The sequence below is a fragment of the Neopsephotus bourkii genome, unplaced genomic scaffold (genome assembly GCF_033783945.1).
Source record: "Neopsephotus bourkii isolate Nb327-2 ecotype Australia unplaced genomic scaffold, CSIRO-AGI_Nbou_v1 NB_1053, whole genome shotgun sequence".
NCBI lineage: Eukaryota > Metazoa > Chordata > Aves > Psittaciformes > Psittacidae > Neopsephotus > Neopsephotus bourkii.
Window position 1 is genome coordinate 4,299,690 of NW_026901542.1, and position 16,674 is coordinate 4,316,363.

The 16,674-nt window shown below is 39.1% G+C and overlaps 1 protein-coding gene across 2 annotated transcripts in view; it reads right to left on the reverse strand.

Moving 5' to 3' along the window:
- Positions 1–5,009: 5,009 nt before the first annotated feature.
- Positions 5,010–16,674, reverse strand: part of LRIG3 (leucine rich repeats and immunoglobulin like domains 3) — a 40,562-nt gene continuing 28,897 nt past the window's right edge. Inside the window, exons 12-19 of one of the 2 annotated variants that reach the window (XM_061361220.1) lie at positions 15,741–15,904; positions 12,620–12,940; positions 11,804–12,085; positions 10,808–11,260; positions 10,447–10,605; positions 9,293–9,436; positions 8,929–9,204; positions 5,010–5,763 (exon numbers count right to left, since the gene is read on the reverse strand). In XM_061361220.1, coding sequence (XP_061217204.1) covers positions 5,519–5,763; positions 8,929–9,204; positions 9,293–9,436; positions 10,447–10,605; positions 10,808–11,260; positions 11,804–12,085; positions 12,620–12,940; positions 15,741–15,904 — 2,044 coding nt within the window. In that variant the 3' untranslated portion in view covers positions 5,010–5,518. Of the gene's footprint in view, positions 5,764–5,901; positions 6,895–8,928; positions 9,205–9,292; positions 9,437–10,446; positions 10,606–10,807; positions 11,261–11,803; positions 12,086–12,619; positions 12,941–15,740; positions 15,905–16,674 lie in introns of those variants that run through there. The other variant, XM_061361221.1, reaches the window with a different exon arrangement.

Below are 16,674 nucleotides of genomic sequence, written 5' to 3' on the forward strand. Positions count from 1 at the left end.
TATTCTCTATTAGCATAAACTTCGTTCTCTATTAACCTTCCCTGAGGGAAGTACAAACAGCCTCCATCGTAATTGGCTTACACAGCCTGCCATGGAAGAATGGAAAGTGTTAAGGGCTCTTGCAGCAGCCCCATAGGTATGTGCTGCCAGTAGGGAAAAGTTAATCTGCCTGCAAATTTTGGCAAGGGGACAAAGCCCTATGTGTAAAATAGTACTTAGAATGAATTAAACTTCATGTAACTGACCACACAGTAAGTAAGGTAGTAAAAATGATGGCGATGATGGAAAATATGACTAATCAGAAAGCTGTATTAACTTAATGAATAAAATTATGCTTTAATGTAAACTGAGGTTCTTCAGTGCCTCATTTAAAAAATGTGTTTGTTTACTGCTCTGTAGCTTGCAACAACTGTGTTATTTCACCTACCAGCACACTCTAGCAGTTTCATCTGAAATAGCATTTTCACTCAAAAGCAGTTAAAAGAGATGAAAACACAAAGCAGCTTTGTGACACTGAGCCACTGAACTTGCTTTACTGAATTGCTTAAATCAGAACATCAAAAAAAAATGGGAAAAGAAAGTGGAAATGCTTTGAATTTTGACTTTGAAATTTCTTGTTGCAAAATTATTTTAGTTTTTGGTTTTGAATTCTCTTTACCGTTCAGAGCAGGGATACAGAGTGCAGACCCCTTTGGGTTATCGGGGCAACACAGACCAGGCACGGAGGCTGGCGTGGGCAGAGCTGTTACTTGTTCTCTCCCCATTGCACATCCCTCTTCCCAAATCCATTTGATCTGTGTTTGGCAGGTCCCTGCATATTGATTCGCATTGCTACCAGAGCATGTTTCTCTTCATTATTCTTTTCTTAGCTGACTGAACAAGTTTCTATAGTTATAAAGAGCTGGGCCTAGTGTTTTTCTGTGTGATTAGAAATGTTGTGATCTCTGTACACTTTGGGAATTGTTGGAACCGGGTCCCTTGACTTTCTATGCAACCCAAGGTGGTTTGCTTCTGAACAAACATTGATCGGGCTCTCGGGGGTGGCTGCTGTGCATGCTGCTGCGAGGGGATTTGCAGCCACAGCCCCACTCTCTGTGTGGGTATTACCCCAGGGCTGCCTTTGCTGCAGAGGATCTCAAACAGTACCTCGGGTCTGGGAGCTGTGTGAGCACTGCCCAAACCATCAGTCATATTAAACTGAGGTGCAAATAACAATCACAGTCATCTCTCAAACAAAGCAGCAGAAGAAGCTTCCAAAAGTCTGTAACACTTGATCAACTTAATTTACTTTAAAAACCCCCACAAACTTCAACAGCACTGTGTTGCAGGATGATGAAAATCAAGTCCAGAGGAGGGCCACAAGGATGATCAGGGGACTGGAGCACCTCCTGTATGAAGACGGGCGAGAAAGTTGGGGCTGTTTAGCCCGGAGAAGAGAAGGCTGCGTGGAGACCACATAGCAGCCTTCCAGTATCTGAAGGGGGCCTATAAAGATGCTGGGGAGGGACTCCTCATTAGGGACTGTAGTGAGAGGGCAAGGGGTAATGGGTTAAAACTTGAACAGGAGAAGTTTAGATTGGATATAAGGAGAAAATTCTTTACTGTAAGGATGGTGAGGCACTATAATGGGTTGCCCAGAGAAGTTGTGAATGCTCCAACCTGGGTGGTGTTCAAGGCCAGGTTGGACAAAGCCTTGGGTGGCATGGGTTAGTGTGAGGTGTCCCTGCCCATGGCAGGGGGGTTGGAACTAGATGATCTTGAGGTCCTTTCCAACCCTGACTATTCTATGATTCTATTTCAGTTGAACTAGTGACCCCTAATTCTTAGGCACAAACATGAGAAGCAGTTTTTGCTCCACATAAGTAAGTAAAGACACTATGGCTTCTATTCTCTGCTGTAACACTTCCCTAAAATATCAGAGTAAAGGAAGCAATACCTTATGTATGAGAACTGCACCTTGTTCTACAATGATTTCCTCCCTTCACTAAATAGGTTAAGGCTCCTCCCTCCCTTATTTTCTCAATAAAGCAATTTTAAACAGCTGCAAAATGACTATCCAGGAGACACATTCACTAGAACAAAGCAATACATAAAGTGAGGGAAAAAGGAGACATCACTGAGAAAATACACTTCTCTGACATGTCACACCTGTAACAATAAGTCTTGCAATAGCAAATGAGATTTCTGCTTACATTTATACTTGAAAAGAAACACAATCCCCAGTTACAGTCCTGGCTTGTAAGGCTGGCAGAAGACAAGGTTTGCAATGTCAGTCTTTGTGAATGTTTAACAGAACTTCAATCTTAACTCATTGCTTTAAGATTTATTGAAGCAGTTCAATGAGTAGAGCCGAAGACCAAAATCAGGACTGTCTGGTGACACTAACAAGTCCTCAGATGGAAAAGTAATATTCTTCAGCAGAAAGTTTGGGCTTAATTCCTTGCCCACTTCCTTACGGCACTGCCAAGATCTGTTTAGTGTTATGTAAAGAATCCTAAATTAAAGCATTTGGCACTGAAATACTGTAGTGCTCCTTAAGGTTCTGTATTTGAAATAATAATACTGTGCAGGTATTCGGCTAGTGTCATCTCAGACATATAGGTTACTTAGGAAACGCTTGTTCCAGAGAGGTTCTGGTAAACAGGTAAGTACATTTATCTGTCAAAAAGCATTAATTATTCAGACTTTCAGAAACTATGCATCAGCAATTGTTTGCATGAGTTCATTGGGCAAAACGTTTTGTTGTATAAAGCATTAAGAGGATACTGCCTTTAAAGAACATTTTACAAGTTTTAAGTGAGCCCATGACAAGATTCCAGTTGCTGCTGGTCATAAAACTGCAAAATGTCTGTTTTGTCATTCAGCAACACTTGTTTCTCGCTCTAAGACTCCAAGGTGCAGTGAAAACTTGACTCAGCTTTGGCTGCAATTTATTTCCCCATCACATCAACTTATGATTTAGATTTCAGCTGTGTAAATATCAACCTACCAGCTCCCTAACATCTGGATCTTCAGAAGGGAGGAGGGGGGGAGGCAATAGAACTTGCAAGCCTTTAAAACAGATGTTTGGTTACATAAGTGGTCTTAAAAAAAACTATTAAGATACTGAAATTATCTTGCAATTTATAGATTGACACTGCATTTAAGCACAATCAACTCTCACTAAACATGAAAACTCACACTGGCAGAAAAAATAACATAGGAGCATCCGTTTGCATTTCTGGGTATTTAAGGCATCAAGTAAGATTTTAAGTCACTCTTATTTTTAGGATGCTAAAAAGAAACTTGATAGGAAGTATTTATAAGCCAGTCATTAACCCTGAACATTTATTTGGGTACAGAGATGCATGTCTTTGGAAGATTAGGATCTTTATACTCTCCAAGAGGAAGTCAAAAAGGATTTCAGGGAAAAGTTGAGAAAGGAATAAAACGGCATTGTCACTGTTTTCAACCTCACGCCCCCCCGAATATAAAGTTTGCTTTTCATGATAGACACATGGAGTAAACATTAATTCTGGAATGAAAGATGTACTTACAGCTTTTAATTTTCTTTGGTTATTTTATGTAAGTCAAAACTTACGTAAGTCTGGTTGCAAACACGAGCTATCACAGCCCCCAGTTCCTCCCCCTGAAAAAGCTTGGATCATTGGAAGGAAAGAAAAAGGAGAGCTACCGAGTGAATCAAATTTAAGTTTCTTGTCTTACTGACTTATAGCTTTCTGCTTAACTCAGGAAAAATTAATCTCCTTCAAAATGCACTTCATTATAATCAAATACCCATATCAATGTCTGTCGCCACATCAGCACATCTGGTAACAATGAAGACAAATTAACAATACTAGTCAGAAAATCTGGCAATATAATCAACTAAAGCACGCAAAATCCATTCTCTACCCTTAGACCACCAGTAACTAAGGATGGATTAACTTCCTGTCTCTAATACTGGCGCCTAAATTAAAGGGAAATTGCATTGCAATCTGGGTACCAGGTTTCTGGCTGCAAACAACAAAAAGCCCTCAGCTCAGCTACACGAGGCAGTGAAACCTTTGCTCTAGCTTTAAGCCATGATGTCTGTGATGGCCTACTCTGGCAGCTGCTTTTAATTTAGTTTAAAAGAAGCTATTTGGCAAGCATGTAAGTTTGCACCTTCAAAGTAGGCAGATTTAAATAGCCAATGTCCTATAATATTAACCATTTGTGAGTCTCTCCTGTTTTAATGTGGTGATGACAGGATTCACAGCTTTTATAAAATAGTAGGCATTTGTATACAGAAAAACAAAACAGAGTTTTCACTTATTTTTAATTACCATTGTATAGTAAGCAATCCTCTCTTTGTATAGTTAAAGGCATTGGGCTCAGTACTGCAAATTTAACCCAGCAAGAATTTAAAATTGCTCAACTTGACTGAGCAATTGAATAAAAGAGAGATCTCATCTACAATCAGAAAAGGGCAGCCGAGTAAGGAACAGAAATACAAGTTAAACCAAAGAAAACATTAACTTGGATTACCTTCTCATGTTGGGCACGGAGTGGTTGCAGAAGCAAAAAAAGAGGGAGAAAGGGTATGGGAAAGCAAAGACTCGGGCATGCACTGCATAGTTGGCAAACACTTAACACTAAGCCACTTGGGAAAGAGTGATGCTACCAGGCAGATATCCAGTCTTCTTAATTCTTTTACTAAATAGTTTGGTACAGATTTGTGCATCTAATGTGCATACCCTCCAGCAGACGCATGCACTCTCTCTGTGCACAGGCATGGGCAAATTGTTGTTACTACAGTAGCCTTGAATGCATTGAAACAGAATGTGTGCACACGTATCTGATAGTGGGAATTCACAAAGCGGAAGATTTACATACTTACTTTTGGCACAAATAGCTTCAACCCACCCTACTGGTAGCTGTGGCAGGAGCACACCTACTCCTAGAAGCTGAACACGTTTAACACAGTACATCTAAAGATTCCAGTTTGAGTCAAATAAAGGTGCAAACATGCCATGGAGGGCACCTACAAATGTAAGTCACGCTTTTCATTCTTCATACACTAATGTGGGTGAGACAACATGGCAGCATATTTTATTAAAAGTAGTGTGCAAATAAGATGCATGATACCTGCAAACAGCATGGAGTTTCCATTTGTAAAAAGGTACAAGTAACAGTACAAAATTAGAATGCTTACTACTCATCTCAATAAAATGAAGTCTGACATAGAAATACATATGCTGTATTATTTACACCATTAATTTACAAAAGATATTATTTGCATAAAACAAAGCTATAAAATAATTAGAAATATAATATTTTATATTGTCTTTCCTGCATAAAAATGTAGCACATTTTGGCAATTTTGCTTTATTTGAACAAAAATGCATTTCTTTTGCTCTGAATTCATAGCATCACGTGGTTTCTTTCTTCCCTTCTTCCTTTCCTTATAACCTTTTTAAATAAAATTCCACACTGAGGTAGTAGTATGTCGAAGGATGTCTTTGGTTCCTGAAATCAAAGGCAGGTCCAAAAGGAGCTATGTATCCAAATCACAGGATTGAAAAGTAGAAGTCCTAAAGTTTTCAAAGGACTGTTTGTAAGTATAAATGCTATTTTCTCCTCTAGAAACTGTCCTTTCCTTTCCATCTTCATCTGCCTCTGCATCTAAGTCCACTGAGGCATGAGGATTATTACAAGAAGGTTTTGGTTGGCAATTCACTGGCTGCCTACAACTTGAGAGAGAGTCCAGCTGAGGCCTCCATAAAGGCTTTCCAAATGTTCCTGAAAAGACAGTAAATAGGTAAGTACAAGAAACACTGATCTAACAGTTACCTGTCTCACTAAGGGCTGCACGTCAGAATGCAACCCTTAATGCAAGCAGATCACCAAGGTGAGATTTTACTCAACTTATTTTACCCCTTAAAAGAAAACATCCATGGAATCACAAGCATATGGCAAGGTTATGACACCTGAGACATTAAAAACATTTCCAAAGTAAATGTATAGCCACTCATAACTTTATTACAGTTGTTTTCATGACTATTCCATTCCCATTTGTCTTTGGGAAGGGTGGTGAGATAGAAGGTGAGCACACCAACCAAACTGCACACATATCTATCACAAGGCACTTTTTAATGCAAAAGTCACAACAGTCTCCCTGTTTTGTTCTTCAGTGAATAAATGGCACATGAAATCTGCCATGCAGTTCAGCAAAAATAAAAAGATATATTAAAAAAATATAACCTCAACATGTGTAGGATTATACAACATCCTCCCACTGTGCAACACGAATGCTACAACCATCTTTTAATGGCTAGCATCTCCCATTAATAATAAAAAGTCCCACCAGTCAAAATCTCCGTTCACACCTGTTCATCATCTCTTTGCCCATAACTGGCTAGAACAGATGTAGCTCAAAGAAAAACTGGCATATCAGTTGAACCTTTATTAATAATGATATGGATTCACTAGCCAGAAAATAATTAGAGTGCCTGTCACTCTTTACCACTGGGAAGGTGTGAGTGTCAACACCTCTGTATGAAGGGCCTTCTCTTTTTTCAATGAAGAAAGATATGGCTGTCACAAGTCATAGTGTCTGTAAATGACCCTCAAAAGACTTGTTTTCAGAAGACAATGTGGTACAGGCTGATTTTGAAGAACTCTGATTTTATTTAATACCTTAACACTACAGTTGTTAATAAATTTTACACCCAAAAAGCGGTAATTCTAGTTTTGCTTAGTTGCTAGAAGCAAAGATTTCAAGTAAAACTAATTTGAGAAGTTACTAAAAATGGACTTGGACAGAATTTGGACAAAGTCCATATTTGCATCAAGGATTTACAGAGCAGCTTGGCTCCTGACACAGTATGAAAATATGTTCCTCACAGCACCAAAGCTACAAATGAATCCTGTCTTTAAGAAAAGAAATCCAAAACTGTGAACTTTCTGGGTCCTGAATCAACAGCGATGTGAATTCCAGCTGTAATTGTGATTTTAGAGGCAAAAGCGGGCTGAATTTGAAGATAATGAAGCTGAAGAAGCAAATCCACAACTGAAGGCAAGAAATCTATCATGACTTCTTCCAAAGCCACCACCTCCAAGATCTAACCATAGGCTATTTGAGTGATGACTGCTAATTGACTATGAAGCACCCACAGCAACAATGATATAAGTTGGATGGGGCAGTACCTCAGAGAACTGACACTATGAAGTAGCAGTGCATAGATTTATAGGGGAGACGGAAACATGAACCCTTGAGGCTGATTAACTCCTGGGTATACCCACATATAGTAGAACTGCTTTCTCCAGGAGACGTGGTAAAGCCCTATCTGCACAGTCCCACCACAGCAATAGTGGCAGGCAGCCAGGAGGCTGTGTGTAGTTCCAGGGCCTCTGCCAGATGTCATGGCATCTGCAACGTTTTACAGTCCAATCATCTGGATTTCGAAGGGGGAAAACTTCAGAACTCATACCTCCCTCCCCACCCCCTGAGAACAAAGAGCCCAGTGATGCACATTCTCCCCTGGCTCCCTCGCAGGACCAGCAGACCCAGGCCTTGATCAACCATGCTGACGCACCAGACAGGAGACAATCCAGGGTACTAGGGCTGCACTTGGTGCACAGATATCACGGGGATGAAAGCAGTATGTGGGTTTATATGAATTTTAAACCAACCAACCATACCAAGATCCAAAATTTAGGGAATTTCAAAGGTAAAGTAATGCTCTTCTTCCCCTTACCTCTCCCTGCAATCTGCATTAAAATTGTAAGCCCTGAATTAAGGTTCAGAAGCTATTTTGTCATACACACCATGAGAAAGACAACAAAGGAGGGGTAGAGAGGGCACCTTTCCACAGTGCCTGACTTTGAAGAGTAAACAGTTCTGGCTCATCATGTTATACAATATATCCTCACATACTGGAGTTCAAGTCTCCCAACCGGCCCTGAGCTCTCCTGAGCCCTTGCATACCTTCTGCCTCATGTGAAAGGTCCCAGGATGTACCTTCAGGCATACTAAATGTATTTTGGTATGCCTGTAAGTTTGTTAAGGTGTATTTCGGTAAGTATCCTAGCATTTATGGAAATCTGCCAGCTATATTAAGATAGAAGATAAGAATCACACCACTGATGAGATTTTTATGTAAACGTGAGCTATTAAGATCTCCTGATAATCTAAATATGCTCATTACAGTTTTACTGTAATCACTTTTCTGTTCCTGTTCACTTCAAACATTTGGGACGTTGTATTTAACAGTTCTTATATGTTAGGTTTCCTGAGAAGTAGAACAGGGCTCACAGTTACACCCAGAGGTGAACCACCTCACTTGACTACCATGTTTGACCTGAATACTTTGACGTGGGTCAGTTCTGCTTCTGACCTATCCCCAAGCTGCTCCATTTACAACACAGGATAGGGCAAATCTCCCATCTATCTTCTGGCAGGATCCAGAGAGGACCCTGATTTCTGGGAGCATCCAATTATCCTCATGCACTGCAGTGGCGAGACAGCCTACATGTACAGTTCAGTTGTGTGAGCCTTAGGAAAAGAAATACTATGGTATCACCAGTTACTCAGGGAGGAAGAGAGCAGAGAAGAAAACAACAAACCAAAAACACATGCAAAATGTTAAGGAGAACTCTCAAACTGCCTTTCCTCAGCTACTTCCTGTCTTTCCTCTCCTCCTTTCTAAAGTATTTCTTTTCCACATGCAGTATTATCTTACTAAATTCACAGATACCCACAAAAAGCAGCTCAAGCAAAATTGTAAAAAATTAGTTTTTTTCACAATGCGAGCTATATGAGCATCTAAACACAACTACAGAATTACCTACTGTAGGACTGGGAAAGAAAAAAGCTGAGTAATCAGTTGTGCTTAACGTTGGAAATAGGAAACAAGACAGCAAGAATGCCAGCAACTTGAATAGAAAACAATAGTTAAAACATACCCATGAAAGTGCTGTTACTGATAATAGATGAGGGTTCCAAACTTCTGTTGAAATCAAATGTGTCTGAGTTCAGACTTCTGCTTTTTAGTCCAGTTCCTTCATTTTGAGTATAAATGGAGTTAATCAATCTGCTACTTGTAGCTTGCATCCCAATAATGCCAACACACTGGTCAAAGGGATCTTCCAGGGGAGGTGAGTATTGATAGCATTCCTTTTTCTTTAAATATCCAGACTCATAAGGGTCCAGGCATGCTGTTCTTTGGTCAGGGCTGCAACCTAAAGAAAATGAAAAATTGTTTTTATACAGATTCATTATAGCACAAGTTTGAATCAGGACTAGAACACCCACCTGCTACCAACTTACTTGCACTGTATGCTTCAAAGGCCTCAGAGCCGTATGTGTTTCCTTTTAAATACAAGGTCCCTGAAGTCCCCAGATAGTGGCATAGGAACGGATCTGCAACACCCTCCAAGTCTGTTTCACTGCCATTATCCAGGTGGCAAATGCCTTAAAAATAAAACTGACATGTCAGTGTATGGTCTTTCCTTAAGCTTGACCTTATAGGTTCCTAAGTTTTGTTCGAGAACCCTATCTAACTAAATTTCATAGTGTATTAGAACTTGTTTAAGTTTAACCTAATCTTTTGGTAAGAATTCTAGTTCAAGCAAGTGTTAAGATGTGCTTTATTACAGTTTCTGGACAACAGAGCAAACGCAATCACGGGGATCAGAAGCAGGGAGTGACTTCCTCCAAAGCACTGGAAGCCAGGCTCATGCTCTGCCACACAGCCACCCTTCAGAGAAGAGTTTTAATAAGCAAGTCTCAGGTAGCAGAATCTGAGGGAGTTACTCACTGCTCGAGCAGCTATATTGACTCTAAGATCAATGGCGCTTGAAGGCTGTGGACACTGGACGCAAAGAGGCTACTCCTCTCACTATACTGCAAAACTATCTCATCACTGCTCCATTCCCTCCTGCCCCAACTCCTGAGTGTATCTCGACCCCAATCCTTTTCTAGCAAGGTGCCTTTTCCGCCCTAACCCACGTATGTTCTGGATTCTCAGGTGCTGGGCATACAACTATTAGGTACTGCAGCTTTTAACTTGCAGTCATCCTAAATTCTTTATTGACTTTGACCCTAATAATTTCTCTAATAGGAAAGTTTAACTGAACCGATATTACCAACCATGCCTACACTTCATTAAAAGTATCCTTTCTAAGCTACAAAAGAAGAAGACTTGCTGTTGTAATTCCTTTTGGACACTCTTGCTTTGGAAACAAGATTTAGATTTACTGTCAAGACTAGAGAATAACATAATGATTTAAGCAAAGCCATAACATCATTTGGATGACCAGAATCTACTTACTATTATGTCACTGAAGCAATCCCAAGCAATGAATTTCATATCCTCACTTAAGTTTCAGTGTTTCCTTAATGTAATTTCTACTAGTTAGAAAGACAATAGCTAACCTGCAGCTACTCAAGCAACATGGAAAATCTTAGCATTTTACACCTACCATTACTGTCCCTCTGCTGCAAGAAATATCCTCCCACAGAAGACGTGAGGAACTGATGATGACTGCTATTTTCAGATGAACCATATCCGTCTTGCCTTTCGGCCAGTGTTCCCTGGGATGACAGGTAACTTGGAATGTCAGCAGGCAAATTTGTTTCATCTGTGGAGATGCAAAACACACACAAAAGCCATCACACTTAAGAGAAGCACTTTTAGACTTGTCAGCAAAGCGTTGAAGGTAACAAGTAATTCACTCTTCAGACTCTGAGTCAAAGCACACAAATATTCCTACAATAAAGTCATTGCAAAGCAACCACAAGTATTTTTTTTTCCCTTCCAAGGGAAGCCTTCAGTTTACACACCTGTATTTGTGATGCTGCAATCTTCATTTCTCCGTCTGGTGTGGTAGATGATGACCACCCACACCAAGGAAGTGCCCACCACACAGCAAACCACAGCTATGATCACAATGCCCACTGTGGCCCATCCATCATCATCAAGTGATGGGGCAATGTTTTGAGGAGAATCACAGGTGGGAGTAGGAATTACATTAAGGCGGATGTTGCCTCGTTCCGTTCCAAGCGTATTAGACATTTCACAAGTATATTTCCCAGCATCTTCTACATCTGTATCCACAATAATTAGCAACTGATTGCCCGCAGCAAAGAAATGTCTTTCTGTTACCACAAGAGGGCTGTCATCCTTAGTCCAGTTCAATCGGGGTGGAGGGCTACCCCCAGCAATACACTGCAAAACTGCAGTTTCACCTTTTGTTACAGTTCGATCCAGCAAAGGCCGCAAAAATGATGGAGTTTCTGAAAAGCAAGCATAAGCCTTATATTCTAAATGACCTTGCAAGAATGGGAACACATCCTTTTCCTTCACATCTCAAGAGGAAAAGCTAAACTAAATGCATCAGTAAGGCCTAATGAAGTATACTCTCATTCTCAAAAAAAAATACACTTAGGAATCTGATCTTAGAGCCTAGTTTACTTGCCCATTGATCATACCAAGACACTTGATTACCTTAGAAGGTAAAAAAGCCATACCATACATCCTCAAGATTGCAGAGAATGACATGACATTTTTTAACAAAACATAACGAAATTAACAAGTTAAAGAAAATCTCTAATCTCCAGCAGCCCCACATATCAAACATTGTGTACACCCTGAGAAATGTAATTAACTTCATTATTTTGCATCACAATAGTGTGTGCTGAAGTACGTATTTCTCATCTATGTGTCAATACAAATTACAGTATTTTTATTTCTAAACTGCACTTCCATAAAATTGCTATTTTTAATCAACTGCTGTTTTTAAAAGGAGATTATGCCAGTAAGGATTGCTAATGTCTTACCTAGTACTGTTAATGTTGCATTAGCTGAAATGCTTCCAGCAGTGTTTTGAGCTGTACAGCTATAAACACCTGTGTCCTCAATCTTGACATCAACAATAAAGAATACATCATCTTCAGGCATGACATGCATGCGCCTCTTGCGTGCCGCAGGAAAATCTGTTCCACCATCTTTCTGCCAAGCAATCTGTGGGACAGGATGCCCAACTGCAGCACATTCCAAACGTGCCATTGCCCCAGCACGAATGGTTAAGTCCATGGGGATCTTCGTAAATGAAGGCAGCACTACAGAGAAGTTATTGATACCAAAATGAATAAATCAAACATACTTTTCCCTTTTTTCAAGCATTTTCTTAACACCCTTCTTGAGCCTAAAAATCCCAGAGAAGCACACAACCTCAATTTATCAGTAGCCATCAAACAGAAAGGGAGGGAGCTGTATGAGACTGCCTAGATCAAAACTGCGTTTCTGTTAACAGCCGCCTACTACATGACCTTTCCATCATACCTTGCAACAGAGTATAGACTTCCTGTGAAGAAAAGATTAATATTTTTTCATCTTGTTACATACAATTTGTCAGATTTACTATGAGTTGGGTCTCTTATTTGCTTTTTCCTATACTACAGTTAAGCACAAAGGGGCCAGATTTAAAACTGAATTATGATCTTAGAACTAGATATATTTAAAAAAAAATAACCTCATCTTATTAAGGGGTCTTCTAAAAGATGCAGAGTATGAGGACAGGAAAAACTATGTTTACATATCTTGATTAAAATCCTTCTACTTTAAGTTCACAAGCAAAAAAGTAACATACTTACTGTTTACTGTAAGTTTGGCTTTGACAGAGTAGGATGAACCAAAATGATTTGAAATAACACACTGGTATTTCCCTTCATTACTAAATTCAACATTGCGCAGTCGAAGGATGGTAGTGTATTCCATCACTTCACCACCCTGTGCCCGGAGGTGTGCATAATTCTCCATTTCAGCATCTTGTAGTAATTCATTGTCCTTCTTCCATGCAAAAGTCATTGGGGAATCACTGCTGCTGGCTGCTGAACATACAAAACTCAAATTGGAGCCTTTGATTGCCGACTGGGTTTCTGGCTGGACAGTGATCTGTGGTTTAGGAAAGTCATCTGCATGGAAGGGAGAAAATGAAAAGGAACACAGAGGAAGAGGAAAAAAAATATATATGTGAGGCCTGAGGACTCTTAAGTAAGCATTTTTAAGTCTTGTTTTATAAGTTTGAGAGAAGAGGCAGGTAAATATTTATAAAATGGATACATAATGCTTTCTTTTCAGATTTTGTTAGCCTTAGGGCATTTATACATGCCATATTTAAGAATTTATTGTGCCAAGTAATCTGTTATTGAACAGAAAGCACATTTAAAAGCAGACTGTGTGTACAGTTTTTTCAACAGCAGCACCGAAGAGGAAAGCACTACCCCCTGACATCCCTAAGAACAATTATGAATGTCAGTCATGAAGCCTACCCTTCATCTTTACAACACCTCAGGCTGCTGTTAGTTTTTCTTTATTGAAAGCATAGCTCTTCTGCCATCACAAACTGCAAGTTAAAGTCAAGGGTTTTCCCCAAACCCACAAAAAACAATCATGTACAAAAGTCACTGTTCTAGTGATTTGTGGCTGTTTGGTCCACCTTACAAACACAGCAGTGCTGAATATCCCAGGGCAGCATAAAAGAATTTCAACAAATTTGTTTTTGGAGGTCCCTTTGCTGTTGAAAAGTTATCTTCAAAGTGCCATTTCATGAGTTTACAGAGTTAGTTGCCTTATGAATTATTTGTTCTGTCAACTCTGTGTACATTATATGTACAAAAAGAGGGGGCAATTAAATAACTGGTCTCACAAAAAGCCTTAGCATAGTCTCCATTTTCAAGATGTCTCCAACCTCCTGACAGACATAAACCCAAACTTCCTATACTGCAGGAAAAGCCCCAGGCTCCAAATACTGCTTAACACAGACCACGCCTGCGCTGCAGAGTCAGGTGTTCCCTAGCCCCTTTGCTTCCTTACATCTCACTTGTTTGGGAACATACCAAGGTCAAAGCATTATTTCCTCTGATTTGTGTATTACAAAAGAGAATGAGATGTGTAGACAGCCTGAACTCGAGCTGCCTGCAAAACACCTGCAAGTCTGGAGCTGTGTTGCAGCAACCAGGCAACATGTCCCCTGATCTGGGACACTAAGCATGGGCCTTATAGATCTCCCAAGTCACTTAGTTTCCATGCTTCTCAACTTAAGTATTTACGACGTCTTACTCTGTTATCCCTGCGCAAAGTCAGTGAAATTATCAACTCAGTTTGCAAATGGCATAGTTTGTCACGAGGGACTTAAATTACCCTTGTGAAAGGACAGAAGATACTTCATTCTGTTTTAGCTGTACTATCAATGGAATAACAAAATATTTTGAAACCTTAATTATTTGGCAGAAAGAGGGAATGAAAAGGTCACTTAAATAAGCCCATACTACAGAATACAGAAAAACACTCTAGGATAAGACTGGCAATGTTTTTTGTCTTAAGAGATTCTACTTTCTTCTGCATGATAATTACTTTATGTATTAAATGTACATCCCTTTTTGCTAATACATCTTAAGGGGTTTGAAATTAATTCATTAAAACTGGCATTCAGCAGCTAACAGAAAGATCACAATCCCCCATGGTTTAACAAATAAGAGATATATATTTAAATCCCCTAATTTAATTTCTTGCCAGAAAGAGTTTCTCATAACTAAGGATTTATACTTCATATAGACTCCATTAGCTATTCAGTAATCTGTAATTTCCTGTACCCTGTCAACATTTCCTTTTCAGCAGTAGATTATACACAATCTATTCACTATTTAACATTAATATATTAAAAATTTCATTGCTAATAGGAAGAGAGAAAACAACATTTTTGTACGCTATTTTCTATTCTGTGCCTGCTTTGCCACTGCAAAAGGGTACAAGTAGGAACAGTAACAATTAAGCAATCGTATCTGCTATGAAAGTTAGTAAGACAAATATGGCTACCGTTTCGTCTCTAAATAACATAAAGTTTGAATTTCCTTTAGTAGCAAGAAAAAAATGTATACAACAAAATACATTAGATCCAATTAGCTTTTTATTTCTTGATATTTTCAAAGTTCTCACTTAATGTATCAAGAGGACTCACACATTTTTACTCTGAATGCTTAGATTCACTTTGAAATAGAGAACGCAACATAGGTGATAGTGAATATTACTAAATAGAGAAAATTTGCTATCATCTCAAATTTTCAAGTCTTAAAGTAAAAATATTTCACTAGCATTTACTATCTGGCATACTGAAATACAAGATGTCAGTGCTATGGTAATCAGATGTTTTAAAATATAGCTTACTACAGGCAATAACTCACATGGTCCAATTATTTTCTTAAAGTAGACAACAAGCACACATAAAAAAGGTCAGAGCAGAGGCTATTACAGCTATTTTACCTTCAGATTTTCTCAGCTCTGGAATAATTTTGAGACAGATAAAGTATGGATATAGTTTACAAATAATCAAAAACAAAAATTGCACCAAGTTTGCCAAAATATGCCTCACTTGAAAACGACAGTTATCTAAACAATATCCATCTTTTAAATTTAGGGGCATATACACTTACTATTACAAACTATTGAACTTTCCTTTGTGTGCCATACTATATACTATGTAGGCAAACTGTACATGAAATAGAAGTCAGAAAACAGTCAGTCCCCATCTCGTACAAAGCTACAAGCTTTGAGCATCTACATCACAGTTTGGGAACAGAGAAGAAAATGTTAATAAATATTAAATCCTTTCCATTTTATTAGAGAAACCAAAATGTATCAAAGAAACCACAATAAAAATCAATGCATTCAGCAATATTTGTTCTATGGAATGAAGGAATATAAGACTATACTCACCACAGACAAACCCATCCAGGCTGACAGTAAAAATACTTCTCCCTTTTAGCAACTGAGGATGGGCACAACTGGCATTTACAAAGCTCTGAAAGTTGTTCTCTGACATCCACTGTGGTAGCCATTTTAACTGGCAGTCACACAAGAGACTCGATGTGTTCAAGTGCCTAAGAAAAAGCATTTACATTCATTCACAAAAGACCAGATGACCTTCTGAAGTCTGTTCCAACCTGAGCTGTTCTATGATTCCATGAAACACCCAAGGCTCGTCAGTTTCTCTATGGCACAGAACAAAGAGTAATATCATAAGATGAAGCAGGGAGCTAACTTCTAGGGTGATATTTCACAGGAGTCTGGAGAACACAAATTAAAAGTTCCAGACAAGCTTCAGTCAAGTTTCTACTCATAATGAGAGCAACATCTTTTAGTTATTCTTTAGGTTTTTGTCAGATTATTTACAGAGCAACTCAGGACAAAAGATCTGACTAGAGAAGGCTGATATGAAAGAGAGGAGATGTAAGATATATGCAAGAGGAAGAAAACACGTGGAACGGTGACTGTTTTTCTGTGTTGATCAACTGAAAAAAAAGGGTCAAAGAACAAAGAAACCCCAAAACTCACTAGAAGAACACATTCTTCCCAGTATCACTTCATGACTTCTCTGAATATCTGCCCCTTTGCTACTACAGGACAGAAGGACCCAATTACAAGCACTGACAACCAGGTCTTTGCAGAAGAATTACAGCACTGCATTTCACTGGTCCACTAAGCTTTAGCTCAGTAACAGCACTACTGATCTTATAGCACGTTACATCAAAGTCGCCCTAATCTATTACCTATTTGAGATCAGCTGATTTAAAATAAGGACGGCAAATGTAGCAGAAAATGAACACCTCCTGGCCTATACTCTCTCATTTAAATGCAGTCATCACATAAA